The 20,950-nt window shown below is 40.7% G+C and overlaps 1 protein-coding gene across 6 annotated transcripts in view; it reads right to left on the bottom strand.

Moving 5' to 3' along the window:
- Window positions 1–20,950, bottom strand: part of DYM (dymeclin) — a 208,122-nt gene that overhangs the window by 83,198 nt on the left and 103,974 nt on the right. For 3 of the 6 annotated variants that reach the window (XM_030258725.4, XM_030258723.4, XM_041711453.2), the window contains one exon: window positions 9,398–9,562. The exons of the other annotated variants lie outside the window; for them this stretch is intronic. In XM_030258725.4, the coding sequence (XP_030114585.1) occupies window positions 9,398–9,562 (165 nt within the window). The remainder of the gene's footprint in view (window positions 1–9,397; window positions 9,563–20,950) is intronic. 6 annotated transcript variants of the gene reach the window in all.

Raw genomic sequence — 20,950 nt, 5'->3', positions numbered from 1 at the left:
AAGAACAAAACCACTTAAGAATAGCTCACAGCTCTCACCCCCTACATCCTGCTGCAGAGTGGGGATCCAAAAACTCCTTACACAACTTAAATCAATCCTTTGGAGGATTGGAATAAAGAGCTGACTAAATCTTCCCCCCAAGCCTCTCTCTGCATTTCTTGGTCAAATAGGCTGTGGTGAGGAAGGGCGATACCAAAATGTGAGAAGACATAATAGTTGTTGTTTTCAGATGTTCTCAATAGAAGTCAGAAATGGAAACAACAGAAGGAGTTGTTCTTACAGAGTAAATTATTAATTCTGCAAATCTGGAATGGTTTGGGTCACTTAGGTAAGTTTGAATGGATCTAGATGCCAGTTTCCAATTTTTCAGGTGTTACACCTTCAATAAGCAGGTCAGCAGTGTTCCCTATTCCTTTCCTCCCCATCCTTCTCCAGGAGGGAGCCACGCCTGGTCTGCAGGACACAGCAGCCTCTGTTGTAATGCTCTGTGAGTCCTCACTGGTGGTACCTGCCTCTTTGGTGGAGAATCACTGATTTAGATTCAACAGCTGAGCAGCTGGGAGACTACCCAGAACTACTCCAGAAGGAGAACCATGAAGATCATGAGGATGATGGCTCTAATCACTTATACTGTTTATAATTTTTTTTTTTTTAATCAAAAGAAACCAAAGATCCAAATTCACACTATCTACAGCTGCAGTTAATTCAAAGAATATAAACTCTCAGGTGTTTTCACTAAGCAGGTCTCCCCTGTGGCTCCTGTGCAGAACATCTCGGCAGCACATATCAGAACATGTGGTTTGAGACAATTTGGGCTCACTGAAAAACACCCTAGGTTTCACTGTATAAGGTTTAAACTAACATACCAGCCCCACATCAGCAGACCACTCAGATATCCTTCTTATGCACATCATCCCACTACCCAAATTACGTTTCAAGTGAAAGCCTCCTAGGAAGCTATGAGTATGTTGTGTGGTTCTCTCATTTTTAACTGCACTGTTGATTCTTGAGGTTATTGACTAAAAATAACTATTGAAATAAAATTTTATATATTTTATGAAGTGGGACACTTTGCATCCAACCCTAAAAGCATAAAACTTTAAACCTCTTACCCTCTACATTAACAAGATTAATTTCTTGCTGGTTCTGTTCTTCAGAGTCCTGGATCAAAATTTAAAATTTTCCTCATCACCACTGTTTATATGCATGATTTGAATCCCTTAAGCTCATCCATCTCTGTCTCCAGGAGACACCTGCACAGATATTTGCTGCACTGTTCTTCTTGTGAATCATTTGTTACTCAAGGTTTGCAAAATTCTTTGAAATATTTTAGTACTGAGGGTACTGCCCAGTTCCGGGTAGACACCCAGATCTCTCTCAAGAGACTCATGAATGTGGTTTAAACATTTAGCTCTCAACTGATAACAAGATGTAGATACTCCTACTTAAAAAGAGAAAAAACACATACATTCTGATGCTTTGGGTATTCTTACTGAAACATCTTAACCAAAATTATCAATTGTGACAACTCTAGCCGCATTCAATACTTTCTTTAATTTGACAAATTGGAAGACGTTTTGAATCAGTAACATACGTTTGTTATTTTCTAAGTGAAAAATTTTCTATATTTAGGCATTAGTTAAATATTTTACTAAGCTGCTTTCACTAGTCAAAGTTCATGCAATGCTGTTTGGGAAATCAAAACAGACACGAGTGCACCACATAGATGCAGAAAGCCAAGAATACCTGCAGGGCACTCCTTGCTGGCAGTGGCACTGACTTAAGGAAGTCAGTGACTTAAGGAGAGATGCACCCAGGGAAGTTAGGAGAGACTACAGAGGTGCTGGATCTCAGCAAGGTTTTTTAGTCTAAGGATAAAACTGGCTGAGATGAACATAAATTCATTCTCCTTTCAGCTATAAGCTGTTTCAGCATATTCAGACTGACATGCATTTTGTTAGCATTCTCCTGAACTCTTCAGACAAGCTATGGTATTCTTCTCCTTTTGCTCCCAAAACAATAGCTTATTTATATACTTACCAAAGAATAAGACACCCTCCCAATGCTGATTAAATGCCAGACGTTACGTAGGAACGCCAAACCCCCAGTCTCTGAACATACTGCTGCAATGGAAATGTGTGGAAGTCGTTTTGTTCCAGTTTCATGTCATGGGAATGTGGGCTCATAAGCATCCAATTCAAAATAATTCCAACTGATCAAGATGTGTTTTAGCTTCACATGAGAATGCATCTAGAACATGCCTGTGATAGATTTTTACCAGGGTGGGAGGAATAAAGATTATTATAGAGAAAGAACCTCACTCTTGCAATTTTCCCCCATTCAATTTCATTCTCTGTACATGAAAGTATAGAGTTTTGGCAACCTGGGCTGTTTTGTACTATTTGGGTCAAATCACCTGGGGATCCTGAGCAGATATCATTTTTAATGGGAAGATTCCAAATCAAAATGCAGCCTTTTAAAGCAATCTGTAATGCAAACAAATGAACAAAATCCTGCATGGCAATCTGCCTGTAACTTCCATTTTTTTATGCCAAAAGAAGCCACTTCGATCCACTCATCTGACACAAGCCATAGGAATTCCCTCAGCTACTTCCTCTTTCAATTGGCTGGATTTGGACATATCTTTTAGGAGAACATCCAATCTCATTTAAAAATTCCAATCTAGAGAAATCCAGAGCTCTTGTTATTCCAGTGACTCATATACCATGTAAAAAAAAGATGGACCGGTCTCAGCTGGGTTTGCTTTCCAGCTACTGGAGTGCATTGTACTTTTGCATAAGATCACAGAATGCCCTGAGCTGGAAGGGGCCCCCAAGGATCACCCAGCCCAGCTCCTGCCCTGCACAGACCCCCCAACAATCCCACCCTGTGCATCCCTGGCAGCACTGTCCAAAGGCTCCTGGAGCTCTGGCAGTGCCCATTCCCTGGGGAGCCTGGGCAGTGCCAGCCCCTCTGGGGAAGAGCCTTTCCCTGATCTCCAACCTAAACCTTCCCTGACAAATCTTATTAAAGAGCCCCCTTATTGAAGGATTTATTTACCCTTAATCTTCCAAACAATTTAAGGAGCAAACTCATAAAAATGCCATAGAGTACTTCTGATTTCTTTCAAAGTCAGCCTGCTCCTTTTATCTTGTAGCATGATCTATGTGTGTGGAACTCCACCAGCTTTATGAAAATACACCTTGCTTTCATCAAGAAAGCTGAGACAATTACATTTTTATATCAGCAGTCTCTCCCCTTCACTGATCACTCCTTCCCTAAAAACTATTTTTGATACTTAATTTTAAATAGGGCAGGACTTAACAAATCAGTGCAGAGGATTTCCACTAGACAGGCACCCACTTGATAAGCATCCAGTTAAACTGTATTTGAGACCTGCAAGCCAGGCAGTTCTTCACCCAATGAATACCCACACCACTGATTTTATATCTCACTGGTTCCTTGATCACTATGCTGTGCAGTACAAAGATAAATAATATAAATTATTTATAAACAATTCTGCTCTGCCAAGCCACACGATGTTGAGTGTAAAGTGATCCTTCCATAATAAACAACTCAGAGCCTTCAATAAAATTATGAGCAGCTGACTAAAAATGACAATCACAAAGCAATAACATATTAAATTATATTCATTCAACAGACCTCTGACCTTTATTTTTTTTTTAATTATATTTTCCCCCCAAAGGAAAAGTATCAAATGATCTGGATTTTGGGGAACTTATCCACACCAATACAGCAGCCAAAAAAAAGCCTCATCTCCTGATCTGTGCTCCCAGCTCAGAAACTGAGCCCCACAAACCATCTTGCATGGAAGCTCAGAGAACAGAGTTTCCATAGAAATTTACAGGCCACTCTAGAGAAATCTCAGCATATCGGTATTAACAAATCAGCCTGAATCTTTGAAGAAATATTAATGCAGTTTGATTGTCTTTGTTTCTTTTGTCTTTTTTTTCACTTGTTCTTGCTTCTATTTACTTCTTTAGTGACTTATTTAAATTCTGTCAGCTGTTCCATGGTCTGCCTAAGACTGAAGTTTAAAATTCACCCTAACCACTGAACTCAATGACTATTGGTTGACTATTACAACCACTCACAGCACTGGGCAGGCATAGAAAATAAAAAGTAAAACTGTGCATATTAAACGCAGTAGGAAAAAGACCACCTTTGAGAAGTCAGGTTTAACACTGGTAATGGAAGCAGTTAGAATTTATCAGTGGCACAGCATTAAGACAAAAAAAATTGTTTGTTGTCACAAAAATGTACCATTTCCAACTCTGACACTAAAAGCTGAAGATATTATGCCATATGTTTCAATAACAAGAAAAATTTCCCAGCCCAGCCATAATGGTACTTTCTGCTAATGCTTTGACACTGCAGTCCCTGAATGGTACCAATCCAGTTCCCATCAGCCTCTCAGCCTGGCAGGATGCTGAGCAGAGATCACTGAATGGTGTTTGGGGAACAGGAAAGAAAAAGATCATTGGTAAAATGACAGCTTTGGAAGCAAAGTGCAGAATCTTATTTAAATATCCTGCAGAAGAATAATGTTTTAACTCAGTATTGTTAAAAAAAAACAAACAAGCTTATTTATTTCTGAAAAGTGCTTAAATCTACCAATTTTTTAATGTATTGGAGAAACAAATTTTTCTTTGAGGAAAAATATTTTAAACTATGCTATCCTCCATTCCAAAAATAGCTTGCTTTAGTGATAAATGAAGTGAAGCTGGTTCTAGCCTGTGACAGATCCAGATTCTGCCATCTTCATCAATCTACCTGTAATCCATAAAATGTAGGGCCATTTTATGAAAGCTCTGACAGGTTAAGCTCACAGCAAAGTAAGGATCAATGTTTGTCCTATTCCTGGAAGTGTTCCAGGCCAGGCTGGAAGGGCTTGGAGCAACCTGGGATAGTGGAAGTTGTCCCTGGTCCCTAGAAGAGGGCAGAATGGGATGAACTTTAGGGTCCCTTCCAACCCAAAGTATCTAATGACTCTAAGCAAGGCTGATGTATTGACTATTTTCCTTGAACTAACTTACGGTGAGTTTTTCACACTTAACTGCTTAAAAACTCAATGGCAACAAATGCTCAGGATTATCAGAGGAAAAGAATTCACATCTGTCAAGCCTCTTTTGAAAGAATACGAATACCAATACAAGTAAAAGCCATTTAAGGTTCAATAATAAACATGCTTGCCTCATGTTTTTCCTCATCTTCCTTTCACAGACTAAAGTCAAAGAAAATATGTCAGAGTTGCAAATGCTTAAGCTGTTTTTGAGGATGATACCTAGACACCTTTCCTGCATTGTCAGGTCAGTAATCCATACCAGAACACAGGACTGGGATCCAAGCCCTGTGCTCCTCACACTCCAAGGAAAAAAGAACTGGAAACTGGATAATAAATTCAAATTGGCTTTAAGCATCAGGTTGCAACAACAGAACCATTTCTAGTAAATTAGCAGCATTCCTCAAAGCTAACCTCCAAGGCCGTGATCCTGCTAAGGCGGCACATTCTTAAATGAATGTAATTGCATAATTCCATTGACTCTGATGGCATGGGAGAAGGATGGCTGCAAAGCTCATTCTCCATACGCTTCAGACAATGCCAGAACACTTCTGAAAGGGAGCATTATGAGATACACTCTGCTGTTTAAACAAACATAGCATTAACTAATAAAAGATAAGCAAAATGGGTAAACTGAATGTCAATGTGATATCGTATTTCTTGGTATTTTTTATCTAGGAAAAGACTCCCTAATTTAAATTAATCCATAATAAGTTTTACCTCTGCAACTTTAAGACATATTTACCCAATTTACAAGGCTCAGCAAAACTGTATTTCCTGCTTTCACACACAGTGCCAAGCTTGCTATGAAACTAAAACTGTCCATAATTTGTTCAGCATCCCAGAACTAATCATTGCTTGTTAGCTGCCTCTTTGCCAGTACATGCACTAAGCCAGTCTGCCTTCAAAAGCAATTTTCCTGAGCTTGACTGCAACGCGAAGAGGTTTAAAACAAAACAGGAACACACATGAGCATTAAAACATCACACGATGAATATGAAATGCAAAAGGAAACAGTAATCGTGGCAAATGTATCTCACATCACAAAGCACAGTTGCTGAAATAAAAAATACATAGTGCAGTCACAACAGAATTATTAGATATTAGGAATTTTGCATTACAACCTCAGGCTCAATATTTATGCTATGCTAATGCTGTGCATAATAAAATGGGTATTGTATCCACTATGTTTTTAGAATTTGCAAGAGACCGAAAGCAACACTGGCACTAAATCCCAGTGAAAGCTGCCTAGAAAACTGGGGCTGTGGGCTTGCTCCCTGTGGGATAGGAAAATATGTGCTATTTTGCATTCCCTCCTCCCTGCTTAAACCAGTGTTGGCTGCCCAGTAAGTGTGGGGTGCAGTGTGCTTGTGCCACATCACCACCAGGTTCTCACACACATCCATGGTACACTGAAAACCTGAGAAACACAGAATGGTTTGTGTTGGAAGGGATCTGCAGGAGCATCTATTACCACACCCCTGCCATGGGCAGGGACCCCCAGGTGACTCCAAGCCCTACCCAACCTTGGACACTTCCAGGGATCCAGGGGCAGCCACAGCTGCTCTGGGCACCCTGTGCCAGGGCCTGCCCACCCTCCCAGCCAGCAATTCCTAATTCCCAATATCCCATCTGTCCCTGCCCTCTGGCAGTGGGAGCCATTCCCTGTGTGCTGTCCCTGCCTGCCTTGTCCCCAGTGCCTCTGCAGCTCTCCTGGAGCCCCTTGAGGCCCTGGCAGGGGCTCTGAGCTCTCCCTGGAGCTTCTCTTGTGCAGGGGAACAGCCCCAGCTCTGCCAGGCTGGCTCCAGAGCAGAGGGGCTCCAGCCCTGGCAGCAGCTCCGTGGCCTCCTCTGGGCTGGCTCCAGCAGCTCCACGTCCTTGTGCTGCTGGAGCCAGGGCTGGGGCAGCTCTGCAGGTGGGCTCTGAGCAGAGCACAGGGGCAGAGGGGCAGAATCCCCTCTCCCCTGTTGCCCATGCTCTTTTGAACATGTTTAATGCAAACATTAATATATTTGCACATAAAATCTACCAAAATAGTAATGAAAAACTGTAGTTCTTTGATAAGTATAAAGATAGGCAACACCATCTGTGGGTATCAGAGCATCATTAGAGACCTGCTGCTCTGGACTAAAATTTATATTCTTTGCCAGAAATACTGGATGAGGGGGTGGTGATTTATGAATCACCATAATTAATGATCCTCTGCCTTTAGTAATTTGTAAATTCCATCTCTTCTCTAAACGGGCTGATTACACAATAAAACACTGTAGTATTTAATAGAGGATGGATGCATGGATTCAAACAAAAAGCTTCTGACACTTCAATTATGCTGTTGTATTAGATGCTACTTACAGACTTAGGCAAATTTCCTGAGCATACTTCTCTAATCATCCAATATCAAAACAACAATAGAGAATTAGCCATAAAAAATGCTACCTCTATATTTTTACAGCAGTAATTTCTATTTCAAATCCTCTGTTCTCCTCCTATCTCAGAAAAAAGAAAATCTGCAATGAAAATTTGAGATTTTACAATCTCTCAGACTGATGTACTCTAATATACCTCAACTGATGCATAAACCCCATTTCAGAAAGTGATAGCAGTAAAAAATTTCTCCATCAGTTGTGGTAAGTGAAGAGTAACCAGATGAATGCTTTTGCTCTAAAAATTCACAAGCTTGTTACATGAAAACACATACAGTGCTATGAGTGCTCATTTTCATCTACAGAACACCTGAAAGATACAATATCCATGGAGAAGCACGTAGTCTCCCAAGGGTGATTTTGTCAGCTCAATGTGTAGTACTGTTGCTGTACAGAATTACCAAAAATTTCATGGAAACAAGCTGGAAGAAAGGCACTATTTATTTTACATTTTCAGGATATCATATCTACATGTAAAACATTACATCTGAAAGAAGATTGTAGTGTAGACTGTACTTATTAGTATTCATTTTTAAATAAGCCTTTGAAATCTCAGGCTTCTGACTATTTTAATAGCACACCCCTGTTCCAAATTAATCTGGAGAATGCCCCTGGGACAGCTAGATTTTCATGTCCTGTTGAGATCTTCAGAGTAATTCTCCATCATTATGTACTACTATAATTTTTTTCTTTTGTACGAAAAGAGCTATTTCAGCTTGCATGCCGGATTTTCTTCCCTTGACAATCAAGCTGGTTTTACTTATGTTTACTGTGTGGTCCCTTGCTATTGTATGCCGGCTTAGCTGGGAAGATGCATTTCCACCCTGGATGCCTTCCATGTTCTGATCAATTTTGTCACGCAATTTTTTCCTTGTTTTCCCAAAGCTTCTAGGGATTAGGTTAATATATTTAATTATCCACAGCATCAACAATGAAATAGTAAAACTTTAATTTTTACTTGGAGTAAACAGCTAAGAGAAATCCTTTGGGTATGGCAAGTAGGACTTACTTTTAAATTCACCCTTTTTACAGTTTCTGTAAAGCATCTATAATTCCCTACCACAAACAACGATTTGGGGCTGATGGATTCTCATAATTCTTATTCTGTATAATTAAATATAATCAGACATACAAAAAAGGAGAGATCTTTAATTGTTACAAGTAACAATCAATGGAAGAGGAAATGGACTCTGTCAGGGGAGTTTTAGATTAGATATTGGGAAAAATTTCTTAACCCCAAGGGTGGCCAGGCACTGGCACAGCTGCTCAGGGGAGAGGTGGATTCCCCATCTCTGGAGGGATTTAAAACTGTGTGGATGTGGCACTTGGGACATGGGTCAGTGGTGGCCTTGGCAGTGCTGGGTAATGTTTGGACTCGGTTTTGGAGAGCTTTTCCAGCACAAACAATCCTGTGATTAACTTCCACGAAAACTTCCTGAACTTGAGGCAAAAGCTCTATAATTTGTATTCTTGAAAAGCAAATTATATAGACAATGTAACAAATAAAACAATGGGTGTCAAGAAGTATTAGACACTTGCATGTAACCTCTGCACCAATTCCAAACAAACTATGCAACTGCAATGGAAGTTTTGTGAATCACAACTCAAGTTCTTATGTAAAGGCTTTGGAAATGGATCAAAATACTTTAATATAAAAGGCATTTAAAGCTTCCAAAGGCCAAAGAATTTGTATTCTAAATTTAAAAAGACAAACCAAACCATTAGTAGACTCCCATTTCTATCACACTTTTTTAGAATACACATAAAGGATGTCAAAAAGACACAAACTATCCCCTTAGAAATTAAAATTATTCATCAGTTAACCAAAAACATGCACAGAGCAGTCACAGGGCATGCAGCATGCAGTAAATGGAGAGGAGAGGTTAATAACCTGGAAGCATAGGATCTGAGAATGTGAGAACAAGTTAAAGACAAGAGTTCCTCTCCATTGTCACTGAGGGTCGAGAAGCAATGCTGCAGCGTAGAGCAGTGGGAGTGGGGGAAATACAGTTTGTCCAAGACATAAACATATCTCCGCAAGTGGCGGCAGGTATAACTGAAAGACAAGGGTAGAGGGAGACAAAACAGAAAAAAGAGGTGTTTTCCTTTAAGAAAGCTAAGTCATGGTTTAACATCCCTGGCTTTTATGACAAGAGTCAATGGAAGATGCCAAGAAAGCAATGGAGCGGTTTGACATAAAACAAACAGTTTCAAGAAACAGAGGGATCTGTTTGCCCCTGTGCCCACACGCTGGTTCTGTCACTGCTGCACAGGGAATTCGTCAAGTCTCACACATTAGACACATGAATTTGGGCTTCTTTTGGGTGTGTGTGTCATTTCTCTCCCTCCTCCACCCACTTTTTGTTCCCAGTATCATCGTAAGAAATATTTTAGCTCTCTCAATAAATGCAGGTGACTGGCTCCTGATTTACAAAGGTTACCTTTAAAAAAGACCTAAGAACGTTCACAAAATTTAACTGCCTTTCATGAAAACTGACAGTTGACTTAAAGGGAAAAAAAAAATCACACTGAATTATTGATCAGTGTGAACTGCTCTTGTAGTCTGGGATTTCAGTGGTAGAGCGCTCCTGCATTTAATTCAAGTTGCTTAAATGCGATGCTTAATCATAACAGGGTTACTCAATTAAGACCTGGCCAACCTTTCCATGAAGAACTACAGTCACTTCTATGAAATAACTACAGAGCAAGCAACAAAACATTTAAAATTGATATTAAGCAACCCTGAATGCACCTGAGTAAGAGATACATTGCCTATGCCTATGCACAGGATATCCTCCCACTCATAATGGAAAGGAAAATAAATTCATTAGCGTAGTTCACCTGCAACAACCTGCATCACTGGAAAACTCTGAGGCACATAGAAAATATAACGTCAACTACTTTCTATTATAGGGTTTGTATAGAAAATATTTTACTGCAGAATGGTGCACAGCCCAGGGTGTGCCAAGTATGATGATGTGATGTGATGATGTATGCCAGTGATGCTACAGCTGGACTTGGTAATCCTGGAGATAATTTTCCAACCTTAATGATTCTGTGCTTCTAAGTTGTCCACAAAGTGCTTTAACCAGCCCTGTATAGTGTGAGACCAAAAGGTCAGCTCATGATGGTCCTACCAGGCTCTGCTGTTCTCATTTGCAGCCAGGAGCCATGGCTCTCTCCAGGACAGACATACCCATGGAGTGCTAAACTGGGAAAGTTTCCCATGGAGATTTATGAAATTAAGTCTCTTCTGCTGACTTTGGCAAGAACCAACAACACCTGAACTCTAGGCTCCAACATTCTCACCAAATCAAAAGACCCCATTGTTTCATGGCTTCATAGCTGGAAAATTGGCGCAGGGGTTATGCACCCAACCATGAGCATTTCACAGGCTAGTGTCGCTCTAAATCTCTATATGACATAGTCATATGTGGCTGAAATACTCTTTCCTGAGACATTTGTGTACCTTGGGCAAAAAACAGGACAAAAAAGAGTGCCACCAACAACTAATCAGTGCAATCAGTGGGGCTCTGATTGATGCAAGACTGCATCAAAAACAATACCTCCCTCTGCTTTGCTTTAAACAACACTCACTACTGAGTTAAATCAGTCCTATCTTTACTCTGGAAGTTTAATAACACAAGATCTCTTTTGGCACTTCATTTGCAGACGTGATAATTGTCAGGAGATGAAGAAGCTTCAAGGACACCACTTCCTAAGCTTTCATGCCTTTTCTGCTTTCCTGACCACAGTACGCTGTGAGCAAGGCAGGCTATTCTATTCAATCCATAGGCCAGGGATGGACAAGGTTTACAAGATTTACAGGGTCCCATACTAAAGAAAACCCTCAATACACAAGCCTGCCCTTGTAGCTACCCGGAGAGGCCACATAATTTTTTCCAAAACCAGAATAAATAGCATAATTTCGAATGACGATGCTTTGAAGATTTAAGTGGTTCTAAGTCCACTATTACCATTTGCAGTATTTAACCAGACCTCTTACTAGAAAACTCTTTCCAGCTATTCAATCTTGTTAGATTTATTAAGAAATTGAACAAGTCTTCATTGTAGAATCCTGGGATTCTACAATGGTTTGGACGGTTTGGGTTGGAAGGGAACTTAAAGGTTATCCTGTTCCAGCCCCTGCCATGGGCAGGGACAACTTCCACGGTCCCAGGCTGCTCCAAGCCCCATCCAGCCCGGCCTTGGACACTTCCAGGGATCCAGGGGCAGCCACAGCTGCTCTGGGCACCCTGTGCCAGGGCCTGCCCACCCTCCCAGCCAGCAATTCCTAATTCCCAATATCCCATCTGTCCCTGCCCTCTGGCAGTGGGAGCCATTCCCTGGGTGCTGTCCCTGCCTGCCTTGTCCCCAGTCCCTCTGCAGCTCTCCTGGAGCCCCTTGAGGCCCTGGCAGGGGCTCTGAGCTCTCCCTGGAGCTTCTCTTGTGCAGGGGAACAGCCCCAGCTCTGCCAGGCTGGCTCCACAAGGAAAGTGAAAGCCACTACCTTTGACCCCTTTCAATATTCTCCATAAATGGGAAGAGCAAGACTTCATCCCGTAATCAGCATCACCATATTTAGGCTTGACTGACCTAAGGTGAGATGAGGTGACAGCATGCGGTGGAGGAAAAGAAGTTTTGCCAAAACATCATCCAGAGGTTCTGGAGATGCACCCAGCGTGACACAGTGACAGCAGCACTGCCCTCCATAGGCCATTCCTATTTCCAAAGCTGGGCTTGCCTACTGAGAAGTTTGATATTAAATCCACAATAAGAGCAATCTGTAACTCCCTGACTGTTCATAGCCACTTTGACCAGCAGAACTTACATGAAATTGAAGATTAAGTATTTCTGTTATTAAATTCTCTGAAGTAAATCAGAATAAAATCTAGGCTTAAGAGCAGAACTCCTTAAAGACAATGTACATTAAGAGACATTGACATCAATTTTCACTGACTACTTGTGAGTTTGAAATAAGCTAATTTGATGCACCAGAAATTAGGTTTCCAGCTACATCTACTGAATTTTTGTTTTCTGTATGTCTTATGGGGCACATTTCTTTTACTTTATAGCAAAAGTCAATCTTCAACTACAATGCAGTTTTGACATTTTGAAAAAGCACTGCTGCAAAAAACAAAGACAATCATACATGATTTCAGGTGTGTGTGTGTGCGCATGTGTGCTATTCAGGTATCCTGTTTACTTGGAAAACACAACTGTAGTTCATCCTGTACTAAAATCCCACTTCAAAAGACTGTAATCCCCTCATATAAAAAGCTGTCTGATCAACGTTTTGAATTCTGATATGACAACATGACAGTGTCCCTTTCTAAAAACTAAAAGGCAGAGTGCCGTGTTACAAAACTCTGTTATGGAAATTAGCGTGGAGTTGAGTTATTGCAATCAAAAAAAAGTAACTATTCATATATAACAGTAAGTTATCACTCTCTTTATTCATGGTAATGAAAATAATAAAATTGCTCTCTTGCCTTCTTACTACATAAAATACACAGCGACAGTCAACAGAAGTTTAAATCATGAAAAGATTCCATATGCTCTGTTAAAACTTCAAGTTAATTAAGTTATTTGTCATGAAAGCCACAAACCCCAAAACTTTTAGATCCAAAGCAACAGAGGACAGCATCAGTATTTTGGAGACTAAAGTGCCAGGATCCTTTCTGTCTGTTAATTCCCATCTCTTGTATTGGATCAGCTGGGACCCTCTGTGATTCCAGAATATCAGCTGGATGGAAACGCAAACATGGAAACCCAACAACTTCTTTAAGAAAACAGAACATGCTCAAAACTGACAGGCACCATGGCAAAGCACCAAAGTCAGTCTTTATAAAGTCAGAAAGCAGCATTTAGAAAGCTCCATGGATTTAATACCATAGGTGTTTTTATAGGTTTCTTGTTTGTTTTTCACTTTCTCTACTATACATTGAGGATGAAGAATTGGAAGAGACAAAAATTTAACAAAACACCAAAACTACCATAAAAATGCTCACTTGTTAACTATCCATAATGTGAAATTTGGAATAAAAATATATCTAAAGTAATTTGATACTGTAAGAGACAGCACAGAGAACCTGACATCTGTGAAGAAGCCTGTAAACTACCTGCTACTTGAGAATTTTTTCTACTCGTGTTTCTGGCATCCATTAGTGATTCCTTCTGTGATCATGGCATGGTCTAATCTTGCCCAGCAGCTGGTATAAATTGAGAGGGACAAGGAGGAAGCTGCAGTATTGGCTGGCAAAAGTAAAAAAAGAAGAGAAAAGAAAAAAAAAAAAAGAAAAGGAAAAAACCCCAAATAAACCACATCAGTCAGCTGTATCAACCTCCTAGGAAAAAAAAAAAAAAAAGTTAATTTGCTCAAAGGGATAATTGGTCCTGCTTTTAAGCCTCCCCAACTTCTGAGCTGTCCTTTCTTCTGCCACTCTGCAAGGGCAGCCTGTTCTCATCAAGAGGTGAATGCCTTCATCTGACTGCTGTGAGAATACTCTCTCACCCATTTATCCCAATCTTCTGTAATCCTGGAGCTCTGGTCCTCTGCCTGAGAGCTTTTTAAATTTTCTGAACCAGAAGTAGTTAAATGAAGGCTGAGACCCTCTACTGTACTCACTGCTGACTGCCTGACACCCAGGCACATGTAGGGGAAACACAATTTCTACACACATACAAAAATTAACCCAGTATATCTACACATATTTGCAATTAAGCGCAGATTTGATGAATGCAAAGAAAAGTTTTCTTTCCTTTTTCTTACACCAGTCACTAAAGGTATTCTTTACCAGAATGCCAGCAGTTAAACAAAAGCATCAAAGACACACTTTAAAATGTATGCAAGTTTGATGTGGAGAGACAGAGAGAAGGTGGAGGTTGCTATGTGAATAGAAGAGAATACTTTTGGTAGGAAGGGACCTGCAACTTTCTAGTCCAACTGCCTGACCAGTTCAGAGATGACCAAGTTAAATCATGCCAAAGTGCTGGCACAGGGTGCCCAGAGCAGCTGTGGCTGCCCCTGGATCCCTGGAAGTGCCCAAGGCCGGGTTGGATGGGGCTTGAAGCAACCCAGGCTAGTGGAAGGTGTCCCTGCCCATGGCAGGGCATTGAAATTACTTAAGACTAAAGGTCCCTTCCAACCCAAAACACTCTAGGATTTCGTGATGGACCACCTCTCTAGGAAGGCTGTTCCAGGGTTTGACCAACCTCTCAGGAAAAAAATGCTTGCTAATGTCCAGTCTGAACCTCCCCTGGGCAGCTTTGAACCATTCTCATGCATCCTATCACTAGATCCCAGGGAGAAAAGGTGACTCCCTTCCTCAGGAAGCTACTGCAGGGAGCACTGAGGTTGTACCTCCTTCTCTCCAAACTAGGCCAGCCCAGACTCTTCAGCTGCCCCTCACGGGACATTTCTTCCAGCCCTTTCACCAGCTTTGTTCCCTTTCTCTGGATGCATCCAAGGACCTTCCCATCTCTCTCAGATGGTGTGTCCAGAACTGCACACAGTGCCCAAAATGGCACTGCAACAAAGCTCAGCAAACTGGGACAATCCCCTCCCAACTGCTTGACCAACTGGTTCTGCTGTGCTTGATGCAGGCCACCATGTGGTTTTCCCTCTGGGAATGCCATGGCACAGAAGGATGTCACAGCTTAGGCATCCCCCTGCTCATGTGGAAGCCCTCCAAGCACCTTGTGTGAAACCAACAGATATTCAAAATCAATAAATAAATAAAACTTTGCTGAAGATTCTTCTGAAGTTTCTCTGAAAATTTCAACATCCTAATTGGTCAGTGAAATTATTTTGGTTTAGGTGATTATATCACTTCCAACAGTTAACTCAAATTCCACATAAATTCAAGAAGTGAACATAAGGCTACAGCCACAGACTAAACACCTACAAAAATAAGAGTTTGGAAATAAAAACTGTGGAAATTCATTATACATTTACATTCATTTCTTCATCCAAAATTTAAGACTTGAACAAGACAACAGCACTAAGCAAAACATGCAAAGCCACTTATTTGTTTAAACTAGAAAGTTGATATTTTCTCTAGCGAAATCAACTGTTATTTTAAAATAAGTATATCAAAGGCAAAAATGTAAACAGCACCAGGCCAACATCTTAATGACACAGAAAGGAAGCAAGCTGGGCAGGGTATAAAAAAGTACTATAAAAGCAATGTTCACTAACCTCTCTACAAATACAACCTAGGCTGAAACAGCATATACAGGACTTGAAAGAAAAATTCCCAGTGTTAATGTTTAAGTAATTGTAATTAATAATCTTCCTCTTGGCACATGCCAGATTTTATGAAAGCTATAAATCTTTAACATTATTGAGAAAAAGAAAGGTCTTGAAGACATACATGCCATGTGTATTAGCTCAGAGAAACTAGATTAATCTGCAGCAATAAAAAAAGCCAATTCTACTAAGCCTGATTAAATATTTAGGTCATATTGTTTCTGCGGCAGAATTTTATAAATGCACAGCAAATACCATCTTTCCCTGAGCTTGAAGACTTAATCACTGTATTTTCAAAAGGCAGTTATGTTACAACACGACTCTACAGGAAAGCCAATATGAAAGTCTTCAAGAGAAAAATAAATCAAAGTATAAGCTAATTAAACTAGTACATGTTAGTCAACACACTAAACTACCTCTGTACACGTGGGCAGAACGTCATGACATGCAGTGAGCATTTTATTACTGTTCATGTTTGATAACTTGTGTTCTAGGAAGTCCTATTAGTCACTACTCCTCTGTTCCCAAAGCCAAGCTCAACCGAAATACATTCTGTACTCAAACACCAAGGAGATGATAACAACAACTTATTAGATCATCCACTCCATGAGAATTGATTTCTATTCTGCCTGAAATATCACCAATTAATGTTATTTCATATGGCATTAAGAGCTGAAAGGCAAATAATCTCTGTGCTCTATCAAAGCCAGGTGGGACAGGGCTTGGAGCCATATGGTCTACTGGAAGGTGCCTCTGCTCATGGCAGGGGGGTTGGAAAGAGATGATTTTTAAGATCCCTTCTTACCATGGGCCAGTCCAGGATTCTGTGATTCTTGCAACAGTAAAATACATCATATGCATCAGGCAAAAACAGAATTTTGGATTGGACTTTTCTTTTCTGTTTAGTACACTGCCACTGATGACATGATGAACTATGGTACTGATGAACCACAGCAGAAATCTAATTATCTACTTGGTTTTATACCAAAAACACTTTGAAAGATCGACATGCCCATGTTAATGGAAAGATGATCTTGGTTTCTCTGGGGCAAGCTTCTGTCACTGTGGTGTTAGCATAGTTAAACTATTGAAAAAATTCCTAATTTTTCACACATTTTAAGTATTTTTGAATTATTATTCTTAGAGTAATAATTAATATGAAAGAGACTTTAGGGATTCTCTAGCCCAACATTCTGCTCAAAGCAAAGTTAAAACTATATCCAGACCTGAGCAGGGGTTTATCTGGTTGTCTCAGAGGTGATCAGGGAGAGAGACTCTGCCAATTCTGCCATGACCATGAAAACTGTATTTTTCCCTCAGCCTGGAACGTCCTGACCATTCTCTCTCATCTTCCTGCCACATCCTTCTGTACAAAAAGCCTGGCTCCATCTTCTCAGCAGCTTTCTCTTACACGTGGGAATGCTGCTTACCCTTTCTGTAAACCTCCTACTGCAGCCTTGCTCCAAAGCCTTCTCTCCTCCAGGCTAAACAAGCCCAGTGCCCTCAGCCCACCTTCCCACGCCAGCTCCCAGCCATCATGCAGCCCTCCACGGAACTCCCTCCAGTCTGGCAGCCCCTCTGCTATGTCTAGGGGCCCAAAACCTCCATGCAGTTTTCCAGATGTAATCCAGCACAGCGATCTTGTATGGGCACAAGTGAACACGCATGGCATTCTTGGATGTGTTTTACCAGGTCCTGTGGACATGGATATGCCTGCTCTCAAATAATCCTGACTTGATCCTTTTCCACTGCTGACACTTTCCTTCTTCCCTGATCCCCAACTAATGTCCTCTTCTAAGTAACATTCTCATAGATTTCTAAAAGTATTTAATTCCTGAAGGCCTTCTTTTCAGATACAAGTATCCTTAAATTTATATCTTACATCTAAAGTGATGACAGGATTTTAAATTACATTACTGCAAAACAGCAGTTTGGTGGCGAGGGGTCACCATGGGGTTAAAGGTGCCATAACAACACAGAAAAGGATGAAAATTATTTAAATGCTTAAGAAGTGCTTATTTGTGGTAATGTGTTACAGATGTAAGTTCCCATGCCCTGAAGCAGCACTCTGTCACAGTACTGGCCAAATGTACACGACAGGCTTATAAGAAGAGTATTATCTTTATGCATGAAAGTATTTATAGTGAAGGAGGGCAAGGAAATGAAAGCCAAACAAGTTCTGGAGATGTCTGATAGACTGAAAACAAAATGAGAAATATATGAGATTCTTCTACAGAAAGGCCAAATTACTTCTCTACAGATGAAGTTCTATCAGAAAGAACAAAAGGATTTATATATTAAAAGCAGACAGAAATAACTGATGACCCATAAGCAAAAAAGATCTAAAAGAACTCAGAGGAAGTCTCTATTCAGTTCTGATGTTTCAGACAAAGGCAAAGGCTTTAATCACCCAGATGCACTCGTTACTTGGAAGGCACATATCCCCAGCAGCTTAAGAGATGCTACTATGGGAATGTTGTTTTGGAAACCTCCTGTGCTTTTATCCTTTGGCTAGACACTTGTGATAATTCACAGGCTCTGCAAGGGATTACAGAGATGCTACGACACCCTCATTAACACAGGCATTTCCAGCTCCGTCTGCCTGAACTGGAGAATCCTGCATCAAGAGACAGCAGCAAGAGAGGGCACGGCATGCGAGGGCAACAGTGTCTGAGCCCTGCTGCCCCACCTACCATCCATCCATCCATCCATCCATCCATCCATCCATCCATCCATCCATCCATCCATCATCCATCCATCCATCCATCCATCCATCCATCCATCCATCCATCCATCCATCCATCCATCCCTCCTTCCCTCCATCCATCCCTCCATCCATCATCCATCCATCCATCCATCTGAGCCCCTGCTAACTGGGGTACTTACAGACCCCAGCACACACCTAACGAGTCAAAGCAGTATGCCTCTGCAAAACTTCATAGTAAATTTGTTTATTCATTACAAAGCTAAGTGCACTTACTTTACCTAAAAGCCTGTTATTTCCTAAACTCGCTGAAGGCCATTACCATTAAATAGGCTGAGTCATTCAATGGTTATAAAGACCTGCTGCACATTAAAGTTGTTAAATCCCGATTCTTTTGCCTGTACCTATAGCTTCACCCTCCATTTACAAATGTCAGATGATTCAATGTGCAATATCGTCTTTGAGAGCCACAAAAATGCCAGTGAAAATACATGGTGGTAGGAAACACCTCAGTTTGAGTACTTAAGAGACTCAGAAATTTCATAGCTTGTTATTTACTATCCCCAAAATCCATTAGAAAGCCTATTTGAAAATCCTCACTGAACTGAAAATTTCCGTGTGTGGTGGAAAGGAAGGAAGCATTTGGAGGGCACTGACACAGGTCAGTTGGGTATTACACAGCCCTGCTCCCCTGCCTGTAGCTACTCATACCTATCCCAACTTCACACAAGTGGAGAGGGACATTAGTTCACTGCAGTGCAGAGCTGGAAAAATGCTAGACATATATAATGCCATCAGTTAAAATGTGAAATATGCAGCAGCCTGACAAGGAAAAAAATATGATGCATGCTATATTTTTGGCTACATTTTTGTTCCATACTAATGTTTGCTTAGAATAATTTTAGTTTGTCAGATAAATCCTTAAAAGTTCATTATTCATGTCTTCAGATCACAGTGCACAGTTTTTTCTAAAGGGAAAATTTCTAAACAGGAAAGAGTACATGTTATACCAGAATAAAGCATTAATGAGCCAAATACCCTGCAACTGAGGGTAAATTACAGGCTCAAGCAAGTCATTATCTTGAGTCACCTCTATTTCTGTTAAGGAACACTGTCCTATAAGTATGTTCCATTCAAAACAGAGAAGACAAGACTGCAGTTTCTAGGATTCCACTAGAATGGCAAATAATAGTTCATAAAAGACTATCAGAATTCCCTTGGTTTTTAAATCTCAGAAAAATCTTATTCATGACAACTTACTGGTATGAAACAGTCTCTTTATAACACAAAAGCTATAAAGATCATATCTAGATATTTCTAAGGTCCCTTCTACCTCAACCGTTCTATCACCCCTACATTAGACATCCAACTCTTAAATAATACAGTGGGACACAACCCAGCAAATATTTCAGTGGCCTTAATTTTCTTTTCCGCCTAAAAGAAATCAAAATTGTATTAGCAGGACTGGAATAATTCTACTTGATTTCTCATTTTTGCTTCCTGTAGCATTAAACACGCAGAAAACTTAAGTGACACAACTCAGAACAACCTCAGCATCTATTTTGCAAATTCATCTGTAAAACAACACTGGAAGTCTACCGCAAAAACAGTTATTTCTTGACAGATTTTCTCAGATATTTCTTCTTTGCTTACAGAAGAGATTCACAAGATCAACAGTTTCAAGCTTACACCAAAAAATAAAAGTTTGATTCCCCAGTTTGAACACTTTACCTATACTGTTTCCAAAGAGCTTATGTGGCACAGTAATGATGAAAGGGCCATTCATAATAATTAAAGATGTCACAGTGGGGCCTTCTCCTTCCTAACTCCAGCTCTGTGTGATAAGTGTGATGCTCTGGATGCCCTGAATAGGGGATCAAGGCTTCAACACACCTCAGTTCTATGCTGATTTGAATTGCACATCCTGCCAGGCAGCGACTTGCAGTTTGTAAGACTGAAATACCACACAATTTTCTGGATGGTGGAAGACAAATGAGTTGTAGTAGTGCCTTGCCCCCTAAAAATGACAGAATTATCCTGCTGGTTGCTGCCTACTCTGTCAGCAGAGACACAAAAAGTGGTCCATGGAAAAGCAAACTACCTTGTACAAAGTTGAGATTTCAGAGTGGTGCATATTTTGATACTAAATACCTTTTTAAGCCAAATCAGCAATCAAACTGTTATTTTTAAGGAGTCCTGTGGCCATTAACTGTCAGAAGACAAGATAGTTAACTGCTCTGCTCCATGTGAGAAAACCCTGACACAGGGAGAAGCAACTGCTCCCCCAGTATCCCTCCAAGGCTCACACTGATTCAATCTGCCCATGTGGGGAGCTTCTATGACCTGTGAGCCGGAGGTCTGGGTTGCAAACACTTCCAATGGCATGTGGGGCACTCAACTGCTCATGCCAGATGGGGGACGAGGGTATTATTGTCCCATCAGATGCCCACTCAGAATCCCCAGCAGGTTCAACCAGGCTTAAACCAAGT

The sequence above is a fragment of the Taeniopygia guttata genome, chromosome Z (genome assembly GCF_048771995.1).
Source record: "Taeniopygia guttata chromosome Z, bTaeGut7.mat, whole genome shotgun sequence".
In the NCBI taxonomy this organism is placed as follows: Eukaryota; Metazoa; Chordata; class Aves; order Passeriformes; family Estrildidae; genus Taeniopygia; species Taeniopygia guttata.
Note: the sequence above shows the minus strand (reverse complement) of the source record. Positions and strands in the feature narration are given on the sequence as shown.